The following is a 19,775-nucleotide window of genomic DNA, read 5'->3' as shown; positions in this document are numbered from 1 at the left end:
CCAGTGAACCGGAACACCTGGACTGGAATCCCCCGGACTGGAGGACACAGGACTGGAACACTGGACTGCAATCCCCCGGACTGGAACACACACCGGACCGGAACACACTGGACTGGAGCACACCAGACTGGAACACACACCGGACTGGAGCACACTGGACTGGTCCCCCGGACTGGAGGCCACAGGACTGGAACACGGGACTGGAGCACGCTGGACTGGTCCGCACAGCTTCACCTGTACTTAGCTACTAAGCCCCCCAAGAGTTGAGCTCCTGGGTTCGAGTAGCCGACAGGACTTACTGGATACCGGATGACATAGGGACCAGGACTGGAAACAGAAGTGCTCCTAACCCTAAACTGATCTACGTGCTCCCAAGCCCTAAACCAGCAGGAGTGTTCCTAACCGTAAACTGACAAAAGGACTTCCTAAGCCCTATACTAAACAGGAGCTCCTAAGCCCTGCTCAAGAAAGGGACTTCCTAAGCCCTAAACTAACAGAGCAGGGTACTAAATACAAAGCTAACACAGGTGCTACTAAGCACCAAGCTACAAGCAGAGCTTTACACTAATAAGCTAAACACAAAACTAAACCAGCTACCTAAGTACTGCTCTAGCAAGCTAGATACAACTAACAAGGTGCTTCCTAAGCACTACTCTGGCAAGCAACCAGAAGAGCTCCTAGCACTAAAAGGGAAGACAGGGGAGCCACAAGGAGGGAAGCTAACACATAAGCCAAAAGTGCTTCTAAAGCACCAAACACCAACAGCAAAGACTGCAATGCTCCTAATAGCACAAACACCAGAAGTACTTCTAACAGCAAACTCTGCAGTGTTCCTAACAACACCAAACCCTGAAGTACTTCTATCAACAACAGAGCTTCCAAAGCCCTACACACAGCAATGCTACCAAAACCAAGAGGGAACAGAAGGGAACCAAAAGGGAAAAGCAGGAAAGCTAAACACACAGTCACCAGTGCACACTGCACTAACACTAACCTGGCCCTTAGCAAAAGCAAGCAGGGAAACTAGACACAACGTCAGAAGTGCACACTGCACCACCCTACCTACAGCAAACACCACTGTTGCAAAGGCCCTGAAGGAAACAACACCACTTCCTTATCAAGGCCCTCCCTGATGATGTCACACTCCCTAGACCTAGGCAAAAGCACACTGACCCAGAGAGGCCCAACCCACACCAATGCAAAACCGTGAAACACTTGAAGCCCGTACACCCAAAGAGAGTTAGAGCAACTCAGGCAACACACAGCTGTAGTAAAGTAAAACAATTAACCCCATGCTGCTGGAAGCTGCCAGCACAGAGAGACAGAGCCAGCTCAGAAAGGACAGAGAAAAGAAACAGAAGCCAGCTAAGAAGCTGACCCCCAGGAAAGAGGTAAGTTTGAGAGGGGTTCAGACCCCAATCATAACAGCCAGTATGCAACGCTTATGTTCTTATGTACTTGTACTTTTGTACAATTTTCAAAGACATTTACCCAACTTGCTCCCCCTTGATAACAAGCACCTCCCCTTGGGTTACACATACAGTGGGGGAAATAAGTATTTGATCCCTTGCTGATTTTGTAAGTTTGCCCACTGACAAAGACATGAGCAGCCCATAATTGAAGGGTAGGTTATTGGTAACAGTGAGAGATAGCACATCACAAATTAAATCTGGAAAATCACATTGTGGAAAGTATATGAATTTATTTGCATTCTGCAGAGGGAAATAAGTATTTAATCCCTCTGGCAAACAAGACCTAATACTTGGTGGCAAAACCCTTGTTGGCAAGCACAGCGGTCAGACGTCTTCTGTAGTTGATGATGAGGTTTGCACACATGTCAGGAGGAATTTTGGTCCACTCCTCTTTGCAGATCATCTCTAAATCATTAAGAGTTCTGGGCTGTCGCTTGGCAACTCGCAGCTTCAGCTCTCTCCATAAGTTTTCAATGGGATTAAGGTCTGGTGACTGGCTAGGCCACTCCATGACCCTAATGTGCTTCTTCCTGAGCCACTCCTTTGTTGCCTTGGCTGTATGTTTTGGGTCATTGTCGTGCTGGAAGACCCAGCCACGACCCATTTTTAAGGCCCTGGCAGAGGGAAGGAGGTTGTCACTCAGAATTGTACGGTACATGGCCCCATCCATTCTCCCATTGATGCGGTGAAGTAGTCCTGTGCCCTTAGCAGAGAAACACCCCCAAAACATAACATTTCCACCTCCATGCTTGACAGTGGGGACGGTGTTCTTTGGGTCATAGGCAGCATTTCTCTTCCTCCAAACACGGCGAGTTGAGTTCATGCCAAAGAGCTCAATTTTTGTCTCATCTGACCACAGCACCTTCTCCCAATCACTCTCGGCATCATCCAGGTGTTCACTGGCAAACTTCAGACGGGCCGTCACATGTGCCTTCCGGAGCAGGGGGACCTTGCGGGCACTGCAGGATTGCAATCCGTTATGTCGTAATGTGTTACCAATGGTTTTCGTGGTGACAGTGGTCCCAGCTGCCTTGAGATCATTGACAAGTTCCCCCCTTGTAGTTGTAGGCTGATTTCTAACCTTCCTCATGATCAAGGATACCCCACGAGGTGAGATTTTGCGTGGAGCCCCAGATCTTTGTCGATTGACAGTCATTTTGTACTTCTTCCATTTTCTTACTATGGCACCAACAGTTGTCTCCTTCTCGCCCAGCGTCTTACTGATGGTTTTGTAGCCCATTCCAGCCTTGTGCAGGTGTATGATCTTGTCCCTGACATCCTTAGACAGCTCCTTGCTCTTGGCCATTTTGTAGAGGTTAGAGTCTGACTGATTCACTGAGTCTGTGGACAGGTGTCTTTCATACAGGTGACCATTGCCGACAGCTGTCTGTCATGCAGGTAACGAGTTGATTTGGAGCATCTACCTGGTCTGTAGGGGCCAGATCTCTTACTGGTTGGTGGGGGATCAAATACTTATTTCCCTCTGCAGAATGCAAATAAATTCATATACTTTCCACAATGTGATTTTCCGGATTTAATTTGTGATGTGCTATCTCTCACTGTTACCAATAACCTACCCTTCAATTATGGGCTGCTCATGTCTTTGTCAGTGGGCAAACTTACAAAATCAGCAAGGGATCAAATACTTATTTCCCCCACTGTATGCACTAGTTTTCACACTGGTTAGAAAGACATGAATTTTGGGCAAAGAAAGTAAAACAGAGCATGTTTATTTGATTTTCACGTGTACAAATGTGATTTTACTTGTGTGTATTGGCTTGCAGAAGTAGCTGGTGCAAAGTAAATATGTCATTTGTCACACTTTTAACAAAACCATCCAGGTAGTTTCCCTTTGAAAACTGGATGCAAAGTATAGACATAACTTGGCATTAGGCAGGTGAGAGGGAAAAACTAGCAATCACCACTGGGTAAGTGGCAGGACAAAGATTTGTAACAATAATTTTGTAGCACTCTGGAAAAATAACCATGTCTTATATTTAGCTGACCTAAATTCAATATCCCTCTGGTTATACACTGATAAACTACAAGGACCATAACAAAAAAATGTAGGTTTCATTTCCAAAAATGGAATATAAACACAAATGGAAACAGAGGTAACTAGACTTTAAAAGTTCTTTAAATGCTTAGAATGGACACCACTCAGGTGTCAGTTGGCACTACATACATACCTTAACCCACAAATGAGTTGGGAAATTGTATAAAAGCTCATGTCTGCAGGAAATGCACTGATTTACCTTTAAAAATGCCCCTCCCCACCCCCACTAGTCACTGCAGTGACTCAGATGAGTAATGATTCAAGGTGTGCAAGTGCAATAATATATGGCAAGAAAGTCAGTTCCTTAGATTATGGTTTAATGCATCACATTACTAGAAACAGCTCAGGGTCTCAAAGTTTATTATACTCTGTTAAATGGTTCCCTAAGGTGCAAGCACAGCACAAACCTATGCCAATTTCTGCAGCCTTGGCCTCGATATAAAATTCAAATTTCCAAGAAAGATCAATGTTAATAAATATGAGTAACGTTATTTTCTACAGGCAGATCAACAGCACCTGAAATCTCTTTGCATTTGACCAATGCACCCATTATGCTGGCTCCCAATTACTTCTCTAATTCGCTTTAAACTGTGCACATTGATTCACAGCTTACTTATGGTTATGCCCCACCCTATATGTGTCTTGCTTATCCCTCCAAAGTGCTGGTACGACTGTCATCAGTGAGAGCAATAAAATCTAAAAGGTATCTTGTATCTTCCTTTACATATCAGGCAGCATTGTGCTAGAATTCTTTACTTTTAAGGATTAAACTGGAAAATCGATATATGTTGTTTCGACAGAAGTTAAAAACTTTTCTTTTCAAGATTATTTTAAATACAGTAAAGTCTCGATTATCTGATCTACATGGGACCGACCTGTTGTCGGATAAATGAAAAGTCAGATAATACGGAAAACAGGTACTTGTGACCTGGATTGGTCACTGCTGGAAGCAGGATACTGGGCAAGATGGGCCATTGGTCTGACCCAGTACAGCTATTCTTATGTTGTTATGTAACAATGGTAACCCCTCAAACAATGCAGAAACAAAGGCAGTAAAAGCAAGGTCCCAGCTAAGAATGGTGGTAAAAGTCACCCGGGGGGGGGGGGGGGGGGGGGGGGGGGGGGAGGGGGGGGGGTCTGTCGGATTTGCAGGATGGTTGGATGAACGAATGTCAGATAATCAGGACTGTACTGTAATTCTATATATTTGAACATTATTATAACTCCTAGAATTATGTTTTTAGTTTTCTTATTGTAATCCACACTGAACTTTATAGGATAGTTGCAGAAAAAAAATATCAATGTATTGTGTTGTCATTCTAGGGACTATGGAATTCTGCCTTGGCCCCAGACTAGTTTGTTTCCTGCTTTGCTCTTTAATTCTGGGTAGTCTTTGCACTTAATATAACACAAATGCTGTTGAGGTACTCTAATGTCTTGCACTTCTCTTTGAGAGAGCAAATAGAGCTATGATTAATTTCAAGTAGTCGTCAATTTCTCTTCAGGAGTGTCTAGCAGAAGATTGCACTTGGACCACTGTGAGCTGCTGCCTTTACCCCAAAGAACTGATTTGGCTAACAAAAGAGACACCAAATTTACAACTGGAGACTAGTATTCCAAACCTTGGTACTACCTAGCTGACAACCGAGAAAGATTTTTTTAAAGTTCAATAAGTGTTATTGGTTTTCAATAAAATTAACATACAAGTATTAATAAGAAGAACATTGTCATTACAACAAAATGACCACGAAAAAAGAAGGAACAATTGCACATGGTGGCTCACTCATAGTTGTTAAATAAAATAAGGTACTCTTGTGGTTATACTTAGGCTGCAAGGTGAGAAAGAATATATTGGTATCATTAGGTAGGAGAAGCAGCGAACTCATGTAAAGAGGCCCATATTTTATCAAAAGACCTTAGCCCTATGTTTTTTTTTCAACTGCTATAGGTTCATACTTCGCAGTTAAACAGATAATAATCTACCATTGGATATACTCCAGTTCGGTAAAGTCTTTCCAGTGCTGAAGTATTAGTTTTCTTGCAATATGAATTAAGATAAGAGTTTTGCTTTATGCTCATCCAACGGTGCAATCAAGCTGTGAGATCCCAATAGCAAAATATTGTAAGTTAAAGGCTCTGAAATCTGTAATAAATGGCATATGAACTTCCAAATAGTGGTCCAGTAGTGCTTGAGATGAATACAATAAAAAATTAAGGGGTCCTTTTACAAAGCAGCGGTAAGCAGAAATGCGGACTTACCGTGCACCAATTTGGAACTACTGCTGGCCCAATGAGGGCACTGGCGGTAGGTACAGCTCTAGCACGCACCATTTCCTGTGCTGGGAAAAATAGGGCTCGATTTCTTTTTGCATGGCAGTTACTCAGTGGTAATCGGGCCGCGCCGTGTGCTATCCAGTTACCGTCAGGTTAGCACGGGAGCCCTTACCGCCACCTCAATGGGTGGGCGGTAAGTGCTCCTTCCCTGCATGGCCATGCATTTTTGCACCCTTTTTACCTGCTGTGGTAACAAGGGCATCAGCGCATGGCGTAAATAGCCACTGCCACTACTGCAGGGCCCTTTTTACTGCAGCTTAATAAAAGGGCCCCTAAGTGCTTTAAAGAACCTACAGCACTGCAACAAGTCCATCATTTGTTATCTAATAATTTGTCTATTTTAGCAAGTTTGATGGGGATCCACTGTGCTCTGTGAACAAAGAAATAAATTGTTTGTATTGTTGCTGAAAGAGTTGGTTTAAGTATAGCAGGCCAGATAGATTTCCTCTGCTAAGGAGGAATAGATTGATTTAGATAATCATATATGTTGGTAACCAACATATATTTCCACGATTGTAGTAGTTTATATCAATTGGAAGCAGATTTCTTTTCATTAGATATGGTGTGGTATAAAGTCCAGGAGCTTGGTGGAGATGATGACGACAATGAAGAAATATTTAGTTTAGCTGAAATACAATGTTTTAATTGGAGCCACTGAAAATAGCAATGAGGAGGTAATTGAAAGCGGGCACACAATTTGTCAAAAGGTAGCTAGCTAATTGTTATTACCTATTAATTGATTAACAGTTAATATCCAGCTTTTGCCAAGGGGGCCAATTAATACTTTTACCGTTAATTTGAAACATTATATTATTCCATATGTATATATGATCAATAGTTAACCATGGAGATTGTTTTGATTGGAAATGTTGTTAGAAAGATTTTTTAGCTACATGGGTTGTAGGTAAATATGACAAAGATATGATAGACCAGCATTCTGATTCAAATTTACACCATAAAGGCATATCAGAAATATCATTACACGTGATCCATTGAAAAGACTGATGAAGTATAAAGGCAGAGTAATAATCAGAAAAACTGGGGAAAATGACACTTCCAGAAGTTTTAGGTGCCTTCAATCTTTTTAAGGTCATTTATAGTGTTTTTATTAACCCATAAGAACATAGAACATGTCGGACCTGATAGAACTACCACCTAGGAATGCTAAAAAATCATCCCGCACATTCCTTGATCTTCACTTCCCCAACTGCAAAGAGCTAAAATACAAGTTAATGCATGCGTCAACCTTTTCCTATTTGAGTACACAATTCTGGAACGCGCTGCTGCGTAACCTAAGAACGATCTACGAACTTCCGTAAACTACTGAAGACCCATCTCTTTAACAAGGCATACCACGAAGATCAACAAATGTGAACTCCTACACACATATCCAGAATTGTCATACAATATTTGCTTGTTACACTACTATCATGTTTTATCATTATCATGTTACCCAAGATCCTTTTGCAATACCAAATGTCAATCTTCTTATATATTTTTCACTACTCATGATGTATTGTAAGCCACATTGAGCCTGCAAAGAGGTGGGAAAATGTGGGATACAAATGCAATAAATAAATACATAAATAATAGTTAATTTTTTTTCGATTGATTTATAAGTACCTGAAGGTAAGGTGATAGGTAGTATGCTGAGTGTGTAATTGACTTTGGGTACAATTATCACCTTAATCATGTCTAGCCTTCCCCACCAGAATCATCGTAAGGGGGACCATTTTCTGGTTAAATCTGTAGCAGTCTTAATGAGTGAAGTAGTATTAAGTTTAATAGTATCTTCTAAAGTTGGACCAAATAGAACTCCTAAATATTTTATAGATGTGGATGCCCAATAGAAACAGTATTTATGAATCAGATCTTTGGTATCTAGACAATTTACAGATAGAATTTCAGATTTGGATGTGTTAAGTTTATATCCTGATACTGCAGAATAGTTGTTAATAGTTTCCAGAATGGCAGGAAACCGAGGCCAACCATCTCAAACCCGGCCAAATCCAAGGCATTTCGTCTTGGGAGGGGCCAGCATTTGTAGTGCACTGGTCCCCCTCACATGCCAGGACACCAACTGGGCAACCTAGGGGGCACTTCTAAAAAGTTAAAAAAAATAGCTCCCAGGTGCATAGCACCTTACTACATTTGATATTTTTTGATTCATTTTTGGGATCTTGCCAGGTATTTGTGACCTGGATTGGCCACTGTTGGAAACAGGATGCTGGGCTCGATGGACCTTTGGTCTTTCCCAGTATTGCAGTACATAACTTCAGGCAGGCGGACCCAGGCCCATCCCCACAACTCTACACCATTACCACAGCCCTTATGGGTGAAGGGGGGCACCTACATGTGGGTACAGTGACTTTGGGGGGGGGATTTGGAGGGCTCCCATTTACCACCACAAGTGTAAAAGGTAGGGGGGGGAAGGGCCTGGGTCCGCCTGCCTGAAGTTATGTACTGCAATACTGGGAAAGACCAAAGGTCCATCGAGCCCAGCATCCTGTTTCCAACAGTGGCCAATCCAGGTCACAAATACCTGGCAAGATCCCAAAAATGTATCAAAAAATATCAAATGTAGTAAGGTGCTTTAACATGGATTGTATTGATTTTTTAAATTTCACTTTATTATTGGACCCTTGTTCACAGAAGTAGACTATAAATGCCATCTTAAATGAAATGAAATGAAGTTTTCAGTTTCAATTGATAAATATGAGAAAACCTTAATTAATGACATCTCAGAGGATAAATGATCTTTCTGTATAATGTAAGCACTGTGATACATCACCAATGTATTTCCAGATCAGTACTAAAGTGTTCCACCAAAGAAATAATGAGATAATCAATGATCTGATTAACCTACCCTTTAACATAGATATCACTTGATTTTTGTCCAGTGAAGATATTCTCATCTTCTAGGATGACATCTTCAGTGTTCCAGATTATTATTCTCAACTCAAAGCTGTAATACAAAAATCTTGATTTTACAAACTGCATGTAATGAATCAGGTTGATATTCAGCAGTGTATACACAGCTCCATTCCATGTTTGTCAGTTAACGAGGGACTTAATGCACACTATGGGGGTAATTCTATAAGGAACCGCATGGAGTTAGGTGGCAAGAATGTGAATAAATGCCAGTATTTTAGTCACTTACATGCATATGTGAACACATGTATACATAAATAGCTATGCTCTATTAAGGCTGGCGTATGTGTTAGCACTTCAGTGCCAGAAATAAGTGCATAATGTAAAGTACTCTGTAAGTTATCTCCTGGATTCTATAAAGATTGCCCAGAATTGGGCACGGATCCCAGATCAGATGATGACAATGATGGCCCAACCCACTAGACATCATGAATGATTGTCAGAGCTGATATCCATAGTTGGCCAGAATATCGTTTTTGTAGCATGAGAAATATTTGCAAGTTAATCTCTCCACATTTCAGACCGTTTAAGCAGCTCAAGGATTTTACAGCACTGTTTATTTTACCTGAGTCTGTTTTTAAAGAGCCTGATCTAGTTCCCACTCCTTGTTTTTGGACAGAATACATAGTAACATTTTCATCATATAGGTTACACATAAACAGAATGAATGAATGCAGAATGAAAGAATTTATAACTTACCCTTTAGGCTTTCTGGGTGAGATATCAACAGGAGGTCCTGGCAGAGGCATATCTGTGGGAAACATGTCCACCCACATCTGCACTCGTCCCTGATACAAATAAAAAAGTAACAATATAATATCATCCAGTAATTTATTTAAATTACCATCTCAGGTTTTTAAATTTTGTGTAATTTTGAGGTCTGATTTTCATTCAGTTATTTCCCCAGAGTTAGGAATGACTATGTTAGGATGTATTCCTAGCAGGGATAGTTTAGTGTATAAAATGTACTGTCTACTCAGCAAGAGTGAAATGTTATACCTCATGGACTTGAAATGGAAAGATCAGAAAACTCAACTAACACCACAAACCCCATTGAGGAAGTTCACTGAAAATAGCTATTACTTACAATTTTACTTCCACTTATGCAAACTGTGAAGTGTGCGTTAGAGAGCTGCATGGTAATGGGAATTGCAGGATTCCCACGGGTGTGGAAGAAGTTGCCACGGGATTCCCACAGAGATGGAGAATGTTGCCATGAGATTCTCATTCCCCAAGACTCCAGAATAAGACTTGGAATGTATTGAGAGAGGCAGTTGGAGCACCAGTATGAGAAAGGCAGCTAGAACACCAGACTGAGGCTTGGAACACTCATCGGTTGAATAGTGAATACTATCCAGAAAAAACTCAGGAGGCTGCTGGGGCTGAAACAGAGGGCTGAGAGCAAGTAAATAACAGCATGAACTTCTGCAGGTACGGATGGGGATGGAGGAGATTGTGGGGGTGGGTGGGGATGGAATGGATCTTGGCAAGTAAGGATGGGTATGGATTAGATTCCATTGGGGATGAGTGAAATTTCTGTCCCCATGCAGCTCTCTAGTGTGCATGTGAAATAAAAACCTTGTGGTGCATATTTGTTTTGGGAGATCTAATAGCAAGTCATTTATAATACAGAGAATGATGCATACTGAATGATTCCTTTGCAATTAAGCCAAATATATCATGTTCTGATTTTCAGGATAACCAAAATGTGTGAACTGACCATGAACTATATCCAATGCATGCAAATGCATCTCATGAATATTCATTGTGGATGTCCTGAAACTCAAGCTGGCCTACAGCTCTTGAGAATCAATGTGCAACACCCATGAATTAAGCAATGGAATAAGGTCAGTGTTTCTCATGGAAAAGACATTTTGTGCTACAGTAGATCTGACTAAGTGGAGCAGGCAAAATACTGGACTCTGCCCTTTCACGTATGTTTACTGCAGTGTGTTTTTTCTAGCAAAAAAGGTGCCGGTACTCAAATGCTTGGCCACCCTTCAGGAGCGGGATGATCACTGAGGGACCCACCCCATAATAGCCAGGCCCCCTGCAACCAGTCACAGAATTTATGACAAGGCAGAATTGGTGTGTAGAGCCTGAGCTCTTTCATTAAAACTTACGGGTACATGGGTCAATTTTAGCAGACAATGGAAAAGGTGCCGGTACTCAGTACATAAGTACATAAGTAATGCCATACTGGGAAAAGACCAAAGGCCCATCAAGCCCAGCATCCTCTCCCCGACAGCGGCCAATCCAGGTCAAGGGCACCTGGCAGCTTCCCAAACGTACAAACATTCTATACATGTTATTCCCAAAATTGTGGATTTTTCCCAAGTCCATTTAGTAGCGGTCTATGGACTTGTCCTTTAGGAAAGCGTCCAAACCCTTTTTAAACTCTGCCAAGCTAACCGCCTTCACCACGTTCTCCGGCAACGAATTCCAGAGTTTAATTACGCATTGGGTGAAGAAAAAATTTCTCCTATTTGTTTTAAATGTACTACACAAGTGCCTCCTCAAAAAAAGCCCTGGTTTACTGAGACTGAATACAGCAGTCCTCCTGGCACTTATGGTTATGGTTTATGTAGCCTGGGTCTTGTGGTCCCCGTGGGCTATCTCATGTCCCACCTGGGCCCACAAAGCATCATCCTTTCACTCACTTTGTTACTTAATTTTTTCCCTTCTTCGAGTTTGCCCCCCTTCTGCTCTCCATCAATGCTCCACGTTGGGTGCCAGTTTTTGTAACCCGGGTCTCAACACTATTAGCTAAATTCCAGACCCGGGTCACAGGGAAAACACACAGTTACTTTTATTTCTCAAACACTCTTTTCTTTCTCTACACTGCTCACCACACATATCATCTCCAGTTTCCACCAAGTGAGTATGGGAGTGAGCCAATGGTTCGGAATAGAGATCTGGGCTGTTGGAAGTGCTTAGAATCTCAGGGTGTCACTTCACTCGGTGCAGAACACCCTCTCTTTCTCTCATGCCAAGGATAACAATGCACTCCATGGATTTATAGAATGCAAAACAACTTTACTGAAACTTGCTACAACTGACAGATAAACACTTTAGAATTCTTGGTATTTACAGTTCCAATCAAGACCATGTATAATGCTCTCATTTCTTTTCTCCATCTCTCAGATAAGATTTCTGCTGTACATATATATACCCATCCCTTTCTGTCAGCAATAAATCCAAAGCTGCTTTGTTACTTCAGACTCCAATCTACTAATTTCAGGCACAGACTCTTCAGGCTGTCCTTCTTACACTCCTACCTTTAACAGGCATCCCCTGCCCTGGTCCCGCTTCTAGGCTGGACTCCCCTTGTCCACCTGTAGCTCTCACTCCACCTCCAGTTGCCCCTTATATGGGCAGCAACTGCTCCTTTAGCCAGCTTGTATTTATTCCTTCTCTCTAGGAACCCCCAATGCTCCCAAGGGTCCTGGCAGGGCTACAGGCAACCAAAGACCTCTTGTATCTCACCACAACTGCTTTTATTAAACTCAAATTCCACTTTTGCTGACACTCTTCACAGGGATACATTTCTTTCTGCAACTTATTCCAATATCACTCTCCTTGGGCTGTCTATCTCCCACCCAGGGGCTTCCCACTCTCCAACCCACTAGCAGGGATCTCCCTCTCCCCCCCCCCCCCTCAGGCTATGGAAAAATCTATCAACTCTAGTAATAACCATTCCATGGGGTATTACATTTATTAACATTTACTATACCAAGACTGACTGGTAGGTTGCCTCAGTATACAAAATCTAAAATATCAGAAAACAGGAAAAGAACTACAATATTTCAATAAGAAAGAGAAGCAGGCACACATTCATAACCAAAAAGGAAAGGAAGCAGGGTGGGGGAAAGGCTGTGCAAAGGCAGGGAAGGTAGACAGAGGTGGGGGGAGGCAGAAGCAGTAAAGGAGTAAGAGATAAGGAGGGGTTGGGGATGAGAAGCAAGCACACATTCATAATTGAAAAGGAAAGTGGGCAGGGTGAAAATCAATAGTTTATAGAGTATGTGCTGGTGGACCGGAAGCCAGTGAAATTTCTGAAACAATGGAGAGACATGGTTATAGTGATAAGCATTATATAATAATCAGATGACCATATTCCTTGGACATCTCCTCACCACCTGAAGGGTTGGGGTGCCCCTAGGAACTGGAAGGGGAAAATTTGGCCCAAGGTCTCGTCTCAGGAAAGGCCACACTCACAGATGCCCTACAGCTAGAGCCTAGCCAGTGTCCCTCTGGGGATTTGGGGGAGTGAGGCCAGCTGAACTGAGCAATGCCAATTTCCCTGTATGTAGCTACAGTAACCTGGGCATGAGAAGACAAAGCAATTCAGAGAAACAGCTTTGTGGGTCACAGGATAGGGTGACTGCCCATCTACATCATCATTGCACTGTGTAGCCATCTGTCCCCTAAGGGTTCACAATCTGTACATAATCCTATAACAGTGTTGCCTACAGAGATCTGGTCTGTGGGACAGTTGAAGTTAATGGGGCTGGATGGTATGTGACAAACATTTGTGGAAACCAGGGTGCTGGGCCCTAAGCATTACTAAGTCTGTGCCAACCAACCAACTTGCAACAGGAGTTCAGCCCCATATACCCCCTCCACCTTGCAGACCTACACCCGTTTACCAGACTGTATATAGCTAATCTAAGTAAAAGTTTGTTGTCTCGCACTAGCCACCAGTGTGGTACCAAACAGCTGGTACCACACCTGTGCCTAGACTAAAGTTTACTCTCTGTTCATCATGCTGACTTGCCCACAACCAGCATAGCTGAGGGCTTAGGAAGATATGCAAACACTGCTTCCTATCTACATACTTACATTAAAAAAAAACTTCAATAATAATGGTTTAGGGAAGGGAAAACAACTATATACAAATATGGGAATATATACAAAAGAAGGTAAAGGAACTATTATACACATGTCTGTTGTCTCCAAAAGGGACCAGTCAGGTACAAACCAGCAGGCTCCCTTTGCCATTGCACAGACTAGTGTTTACTCTGTGTTCAGCAGGCCACAGGGCAGGGGAATAATCTAGGCATGGTGCGCACACTGAAGCCTTGTCCAGCACACTACCCCCCCCCCCAAGCAGGTGCATGACCCTACCACTGGAACCAGTGAGGTCCCCAGAGGCAACTGCCACCACAGACAGCAGGTGGGAATCAAGCAAGTCCTGCGTGGCCCCAGCAGCAGCTTCAGAGAGTCCTAAAGCTAGGACAGGGGCCACGGCTTCAGGGTCTACTGAACATGAGGGCCAAAATAGGGATACAGGTCCCGATATTGGACATTGTAAACCTAAATGGTAGGAATGGTTGGCCAGATGCCCCAAGCTTAGTGGAGTTTATTACAGAAATGGAGGTGTTGATGATTGGCCAAGAAAACTGAGGCAGCTGAAGAGGGAGGTGAAGGGCACAGCTGGAGAGAATCCGCCACCTCAGCCTTGAGGGGCACATAGTTCACAGACCCATTTCCCTCCAACACCCACCCAGCTTCTCATGCAGGCAGCCACAAAAGGGTGCGCCCACTGTGCCCCCTAACATGCAGTTAACGTGAAAAAGTAGGGCTGCATTTCGATTAAAATTTTAATTGCACGATTAAAGGTATGTTATTTACTTATTTTGTTCCACTGTGGCTCCCTGTGACTCTGGGCAAGTCACTCAATCCTCCATTGCCCAGAGTCACACGGAGCTGCAGTGGGAACAAAAATAAATAAATAACATACCTTGAATTGTGCGATTAATCACATAATTAATCACGATTACAAATTGTAATCAAACGCAGCTCTACATAAATTAAAGAATAAAAAACAATAAAAAGATAAGAAATACAAATGGACAAATTACATATTAAAGAATCTATAACAGCATGCAGAATACCTATAAACAGCCTTACAGTTTTCACAGCCTACTTCCGAAACGCAGCCCTAGAAAATAGGCTATTTTGTGGTAGTTTACCTGTTTATTGTACAGTAAACTGTGGATTAATGAATTTTTCTCTCAAAGGGCATGGCTTGGGCATGGAAACATTATCTAGTTAGAATGTTTTACTTACTGCACGCACACTAGCTAGGAGATGCTAATTATGTAACTTTGTACATCTAAGTGCTTTGAAAATACGCCTCCTGGTGCTCCTCTGTTAACTGTGCACAGGTACTTTGCACTGATGGGAACATTAACCCACGACATGAATAAAAAAAAAATGCTACAAATGCATGCACTAACTGCCACTTTAGATTTATAGCTAATGCGTGGTAAAATCCCCATTAAGCCGTGCTTACTCCAAATCTTAATACACTTTAAAGTGGCCCTATAATCTCCCTTTTTAAAATGAAGTGTTGCAGCAGTAGATATTTAGGCAGGTAATTATTATTTGTCCCTTAACGTGTGTTCAAAGTCACTAAAGTGTGTTATGTTACCATAGTCAAAAAACAAGGTGTGGGAACTGAGGTGTCCTTTTACTAAACTGTGGGAAAAAGGGCCCTGCAGTAGCGGCGGGTACCGCAGCAGGTAAAATGCCCCCAAAGGAAAATGGCCATGCAGTTGTGGTGGACACTTGATAATAAGTCTATTTGCCATTATTCACTTGAGTCATGCACTAATGTTAACATTAGTGTAAAACCATTTTAAAAAAATTACCGTGGAGGTAGTAAGTGCTCCTGCATTAACTATGCGCTAACTGTTAGCACACAGTAATGTAGATATGCTAACTGATTAGTGCACCACTCTCCTCCCCTGACACACACCGAAAACAATCCCCCCCAAAAAATTTAGCCTGCGCACCTGCAAAATCTAACATGCATTAGTCCATTTTTGCTACATTAGGCACACATCAGTGCCTAACACAGCTTAGTAGAAGAACCCTTAAGTTTGCTATTGGATTCAGGCTAACCCTAAGAGGCTGACAGGCTCATTTTCAAAAGAGGACGTCCATCTTTTGACATAAATCGGAAGATGTACGTCCTTCTCCTAGAGACTTCCAAATCGGAATAATCGAAACCCGATTTGAACGTCTCCAACTGCAGTCCGTTGCAAGGATGTCCAAATTTCAAGGGGGTGTGTCAGAGGTGTAGCGAAGGCGGGCGTGCCTAACATTTAGACGTCTTTGACCCATAATCGAAAAAAGCAAGGACGTCCATGACGAATACTTGGACATTTTTACCCGGACATTATTTTTTTAAGAATAAGGCACAAAAAAGTGCCCAAAATGACCAGATGACCACTGGAGGGAATCGGGGATGACCTCCCCTTACTCCACCAGTGGTCACTAACCCCCTCCCACCCTCAAAAAACCTCTCTAAAAATATTTCGTGCCAGCCTCTATGACAGCCTCAGATGTCATACTCAGGTCCATGACAGCGCATGAAGGTCCCAGGATCAGTTTTAGTGGGTACTGCAGTGGACTTCAGACAGGCGGACCCAGGCCCATACCCCCCCTAGCTGTTACATTTGTGGAGGAAACAGCAAGCTCTCCAAAACCCACCACAAACCCACTGTACCCACATCTAGGTGCTCCCCCTTCACCTGTAAGTGCTATGGTAGTGGTGTACAGTTGGGGGCAGTGAGTTTTGGGGGGCTCAGCACACAAGGTAAGGGAGCTACGTTTGTGGGAGCATTTTATGAAGTCCACTACAGTGCCCCCTAGGGTGCCTGGTTGGTGTCCTGGCATGTCAGGGGGACCAGTGCACTACAAATGCTGGCTCCTCCCACGTCCAAATGACTTGCATTTGGACGTTTTTGACTTGGATGTCTTTGCTTTCGAAAATCACTGAAAGTCAGAGACATCCAAATCCAAGGACGTCCAAGTCTAGGGACATCCAAACTTAAGGACATCCTTGGATTTGGATGTCTCTGACGGTATTTTCAAAACGAAAGATGAACGTCCATCTTTTTTTGAAAATATAGTTTTCCCCGCCCCTGGATCTGGACGTTTTACAAAGACGTCTAAATTGCAACTTGGACGTTTCTTTCGAAAATGCCCCTCTGAGTCAGTCTGTGTTAAAATGAACCACCAGAGTATCAATGAAATGGGACAAAACCAGGACTGACTCAGCCCCTCATGGCTAATGGGTCAGATAGCGGCCCTACTTGGTATGGATGCTGAGCTTGAGCATTTGCAATACCTGTTCCATCCCTGGTTTGTCCCTGTGATAGAGAGGTCGGGTTTCAATGTGCTCTGGAACCAGCTTACATCCAGCACCAGGAATATCAGACCAGGAATGTAAAACCTTCAAGGCCAGGTGCTCATAGGATTCCACTGTGTCCTCTGCAACAAAGAATAACAGAAATTATCTCAAAAATACTGATGAATGTGATTTATACATGATTAATTACAATCATTAAAAATTTGTGAATAACACAGCTTGATGAATCCTAATCAAAATCAGATTCCTGCACCTGGTGGTATGCTAAAATCTATACTTGATGTTTCCTACCAACTAATTTGTTAGTAAAAAAAAAAAAAAGAAAAGACATGATACCAACTGTTTTTTTCTTGAAAAGAGAACTCAGGAGGACATCTACAATTTAGGAGATGAAAATAACCAGGTTATAAATTGTGCTACATTAGAAATCCTAACTATAGAGTTCTAAAGGCAATCTGCAGTTAAGATGTCCTAAGACATGTGACACATTAGCTATTGTGCTCATATGTCACATGTAAGCTAGTTTTTAAGAATCTTTCACCCACTTTTATGTTTTTTTATTTGCACATTCTTTGTGTGGTCTTGTTATGATATGATTTATTATGTATAATTTTATGCTTTTGCATATCTCACACAGAGAAGTTATTATATATTTATATGTTTTTATATTAATTGTTAATATCTGATTATAATTTTGCTGTTTTGTCCTACAGTTTTGCCTCTGATGCAGTCTTTTGGCAAAACATGGCCACCGTAAGGCATAAGTTTATATTTGGTTGAATTAAAGTCCTTGCCATTATTTTCCATGCTGTTGGCCTGCTGTTTGTTTGCTGTATTTCTATCACAGACCTTCTGCCTCTCTTGTGTTTTCTCTTCAGGCCAGATTTATATTTCAGCAACAGAGTGCAGAAAAGTCTAGGAAGGTAAGCAAATGCTTGGGTAATAAAGCCCTGCAGAATTTTCACCCAGTTCTTAGATTTAGCATTTTTATCTGAGCACCTGCTTGTATAAGTTTATTCAGTAGCAACTGGATTTTCAGTTGGCACGGTCATTGGATTAAGTTAAGCGCCGGTGCTAGTACTTAGGTTGATCTGTATATTCAATGCCACTATTCTGATAATTAGCAGCACTGAATACACAAGCTGAGTGGTGACCATGCTGACCTTGTCTGGATAGCTTTATGCCTATATTGATCCTTATATCTTACTGGGATAGTGGCAGAATATGGCTGCTATGCAGATCATTCCTGTACCATCTCTGCTACTCCCCTGACTTGGGCTCTTTTATCTGGATAATATTTAGTCATTTACTGATTTAAATAGCCAATATTATCTAGATAACTTTCACAATATCCAAATACAGGAGTTATACATTGGAGGAGTAGCCTAGTGGTTAGTGCAGTAGCTTTGATCCTGGTAACCTGGGTTCAATTCCCACTGCAGCTCCTTGTGACCTTGGACAAGTCACTTAACCCTTCATTGACCAGGTACCAAAACTTAGATTGTGAGCCCTCTAGGGACAGAGAAAGTACCTGCAGATAATATGTACAGTGCTGTGTACATCTAGTAGCACTATAGAAGTGATTAGTAGCAGTAGTACTCTTAACTACTAATCTATAATTTTCCACTGAATATCATTAGTAGAGTGTTTTCTTGTGTTCCTTCAAACTGCAGAAAAGTGTGCAAGTATATTTGTGATCAGCCCAGAGGAGACCTAAAGAAGGACAGCAGTGAAATAAAGAGGAAGGAGTGGAATTCCTAGATATTTGAGTGTATTTTTTAATGACTGATAGCATGAGACTGTGATTCAGTGAACGTGGTCTTAGTTGGGGATAATAATAATTTGCACACTATCAAGCTTATTTTCGAAAGAGAAGGGCGCCCATCTTTCGACACAAATCGGGAGATGGGCGTTCTTCTCTCAGGGTCGCCCAAATCGGCATAATCGAAAGCCAATTTTGGGCGTCCCCAACTGCTTCCCATTGCGAAGTCGACCAAAGTTCCCGGGGGCATGTCGGAGGCGTAGGGAAGGTGGGACTGAGGCGTGCCTAACAGATGGGTGTCCTCGAGCGATAATGGAAAAAAGAAGGGCGTCCCTGACGAGCACTTGGCCGACTTTACTTGGTCCATTTTTTCTTACGACCAAGCCTCAAAAAGGTGCCTGAACTGACCAGATGACCACTGGAGGGAATCGAGGATGACCTCCCCTAGTGGTCACTAACCCCCTCCCACCCTCAAAAAAAACAACTTTAAAACCTTTTTTTCCCATCCTGAAATGTCATACTCAGGTGCATCACAGCAGTTTGCTTTGTACACGTACACACACGTACACACACACACACACACACACACACACACACACACACACACACACACAGGTAGGTGGTTCAAATCCCACTGCTGCTACTTGTCATCCAAAATCCAAATAAATAAAGGGGGTATCAAAGGCATAGACATCCTTCTCACAAAAACTTCCAGGTGTGGACATCCTTCTCGCAGAAGCATCCATACTTTGGACATCCTCAACTGCCATCGCAGGGATGGAGGCATAGTGAAGGACGCCCTTCACCCATACTCTAAAAAAAAGACATCCCTGACGAGCACGTGGATGTTTTCACCTGGACTTGAATTGTGCAGAGCAGCCATGCATAATGCTTGGCTGCTCTGCACTGGCTTCCCCTCCTTAGGAAGGAAATCGTGTGCAAATGAGCTAACAGTGAGCAGCTCATTTGCATGTGATTTCCTTCATGCATGCCCATTTCTTTCCAAATCGCTAAGGGATCAGTAAGGGAAGGGCTTTTTCCGTTCAGTTAGTCCACTGC

General features: G+C 42.5%; 1 protein-coding gene across 1 annotated transcript in view; it reads right to left on the bottom strand.

Annotated features, from left to right (window-relative positions):
- FER1L6 (fer-1 like family member 6) overlaps positions 1 to 19,775 on the bottom strand; it is a 289,857-nt gene that overhangs the window by 17,610 nt on the left and 252,472 nt on the right. Inside the window, exons 35-37 of the mRNA XM_030218883.1 lie at positions 16,934 to 17,076; positions 9,493 to 9,581; positions 8,729 to 8,827 (exon numbers count right to left, since the gene is read on the bottom strand). Of these exons, the coding sequence (XP_030074743.1) occupies positions 8,729 to 8,827; positions 9,493 to 9,581; positions 16,934 to 17,076 (331 nt within the window). The remainder of the gene's footprint in view (positions 1 to 8,728; positions 8,828 to 9,492; positions 9,582 to 16,933; positions 17,077 to 19,775) is intronic.

Source organism: Microcaecilia unicolor, chromosome 1 (genome assembly GCF_901765095.1).
Source record: "Microcaecilia unicolor chromosome 1, aMicUni1.1, whole genome shotgun sequence".
Lineage (NCBI taxonomy): Eukaryota > Metazoa > Chordata > Amphibia > Gymnophiona > Siphonopidae > Microcaecilia > Microcaecilia unicolor.
This window is presented reverse-complemented; position numbering and strand designations above follow the sequence as displayed.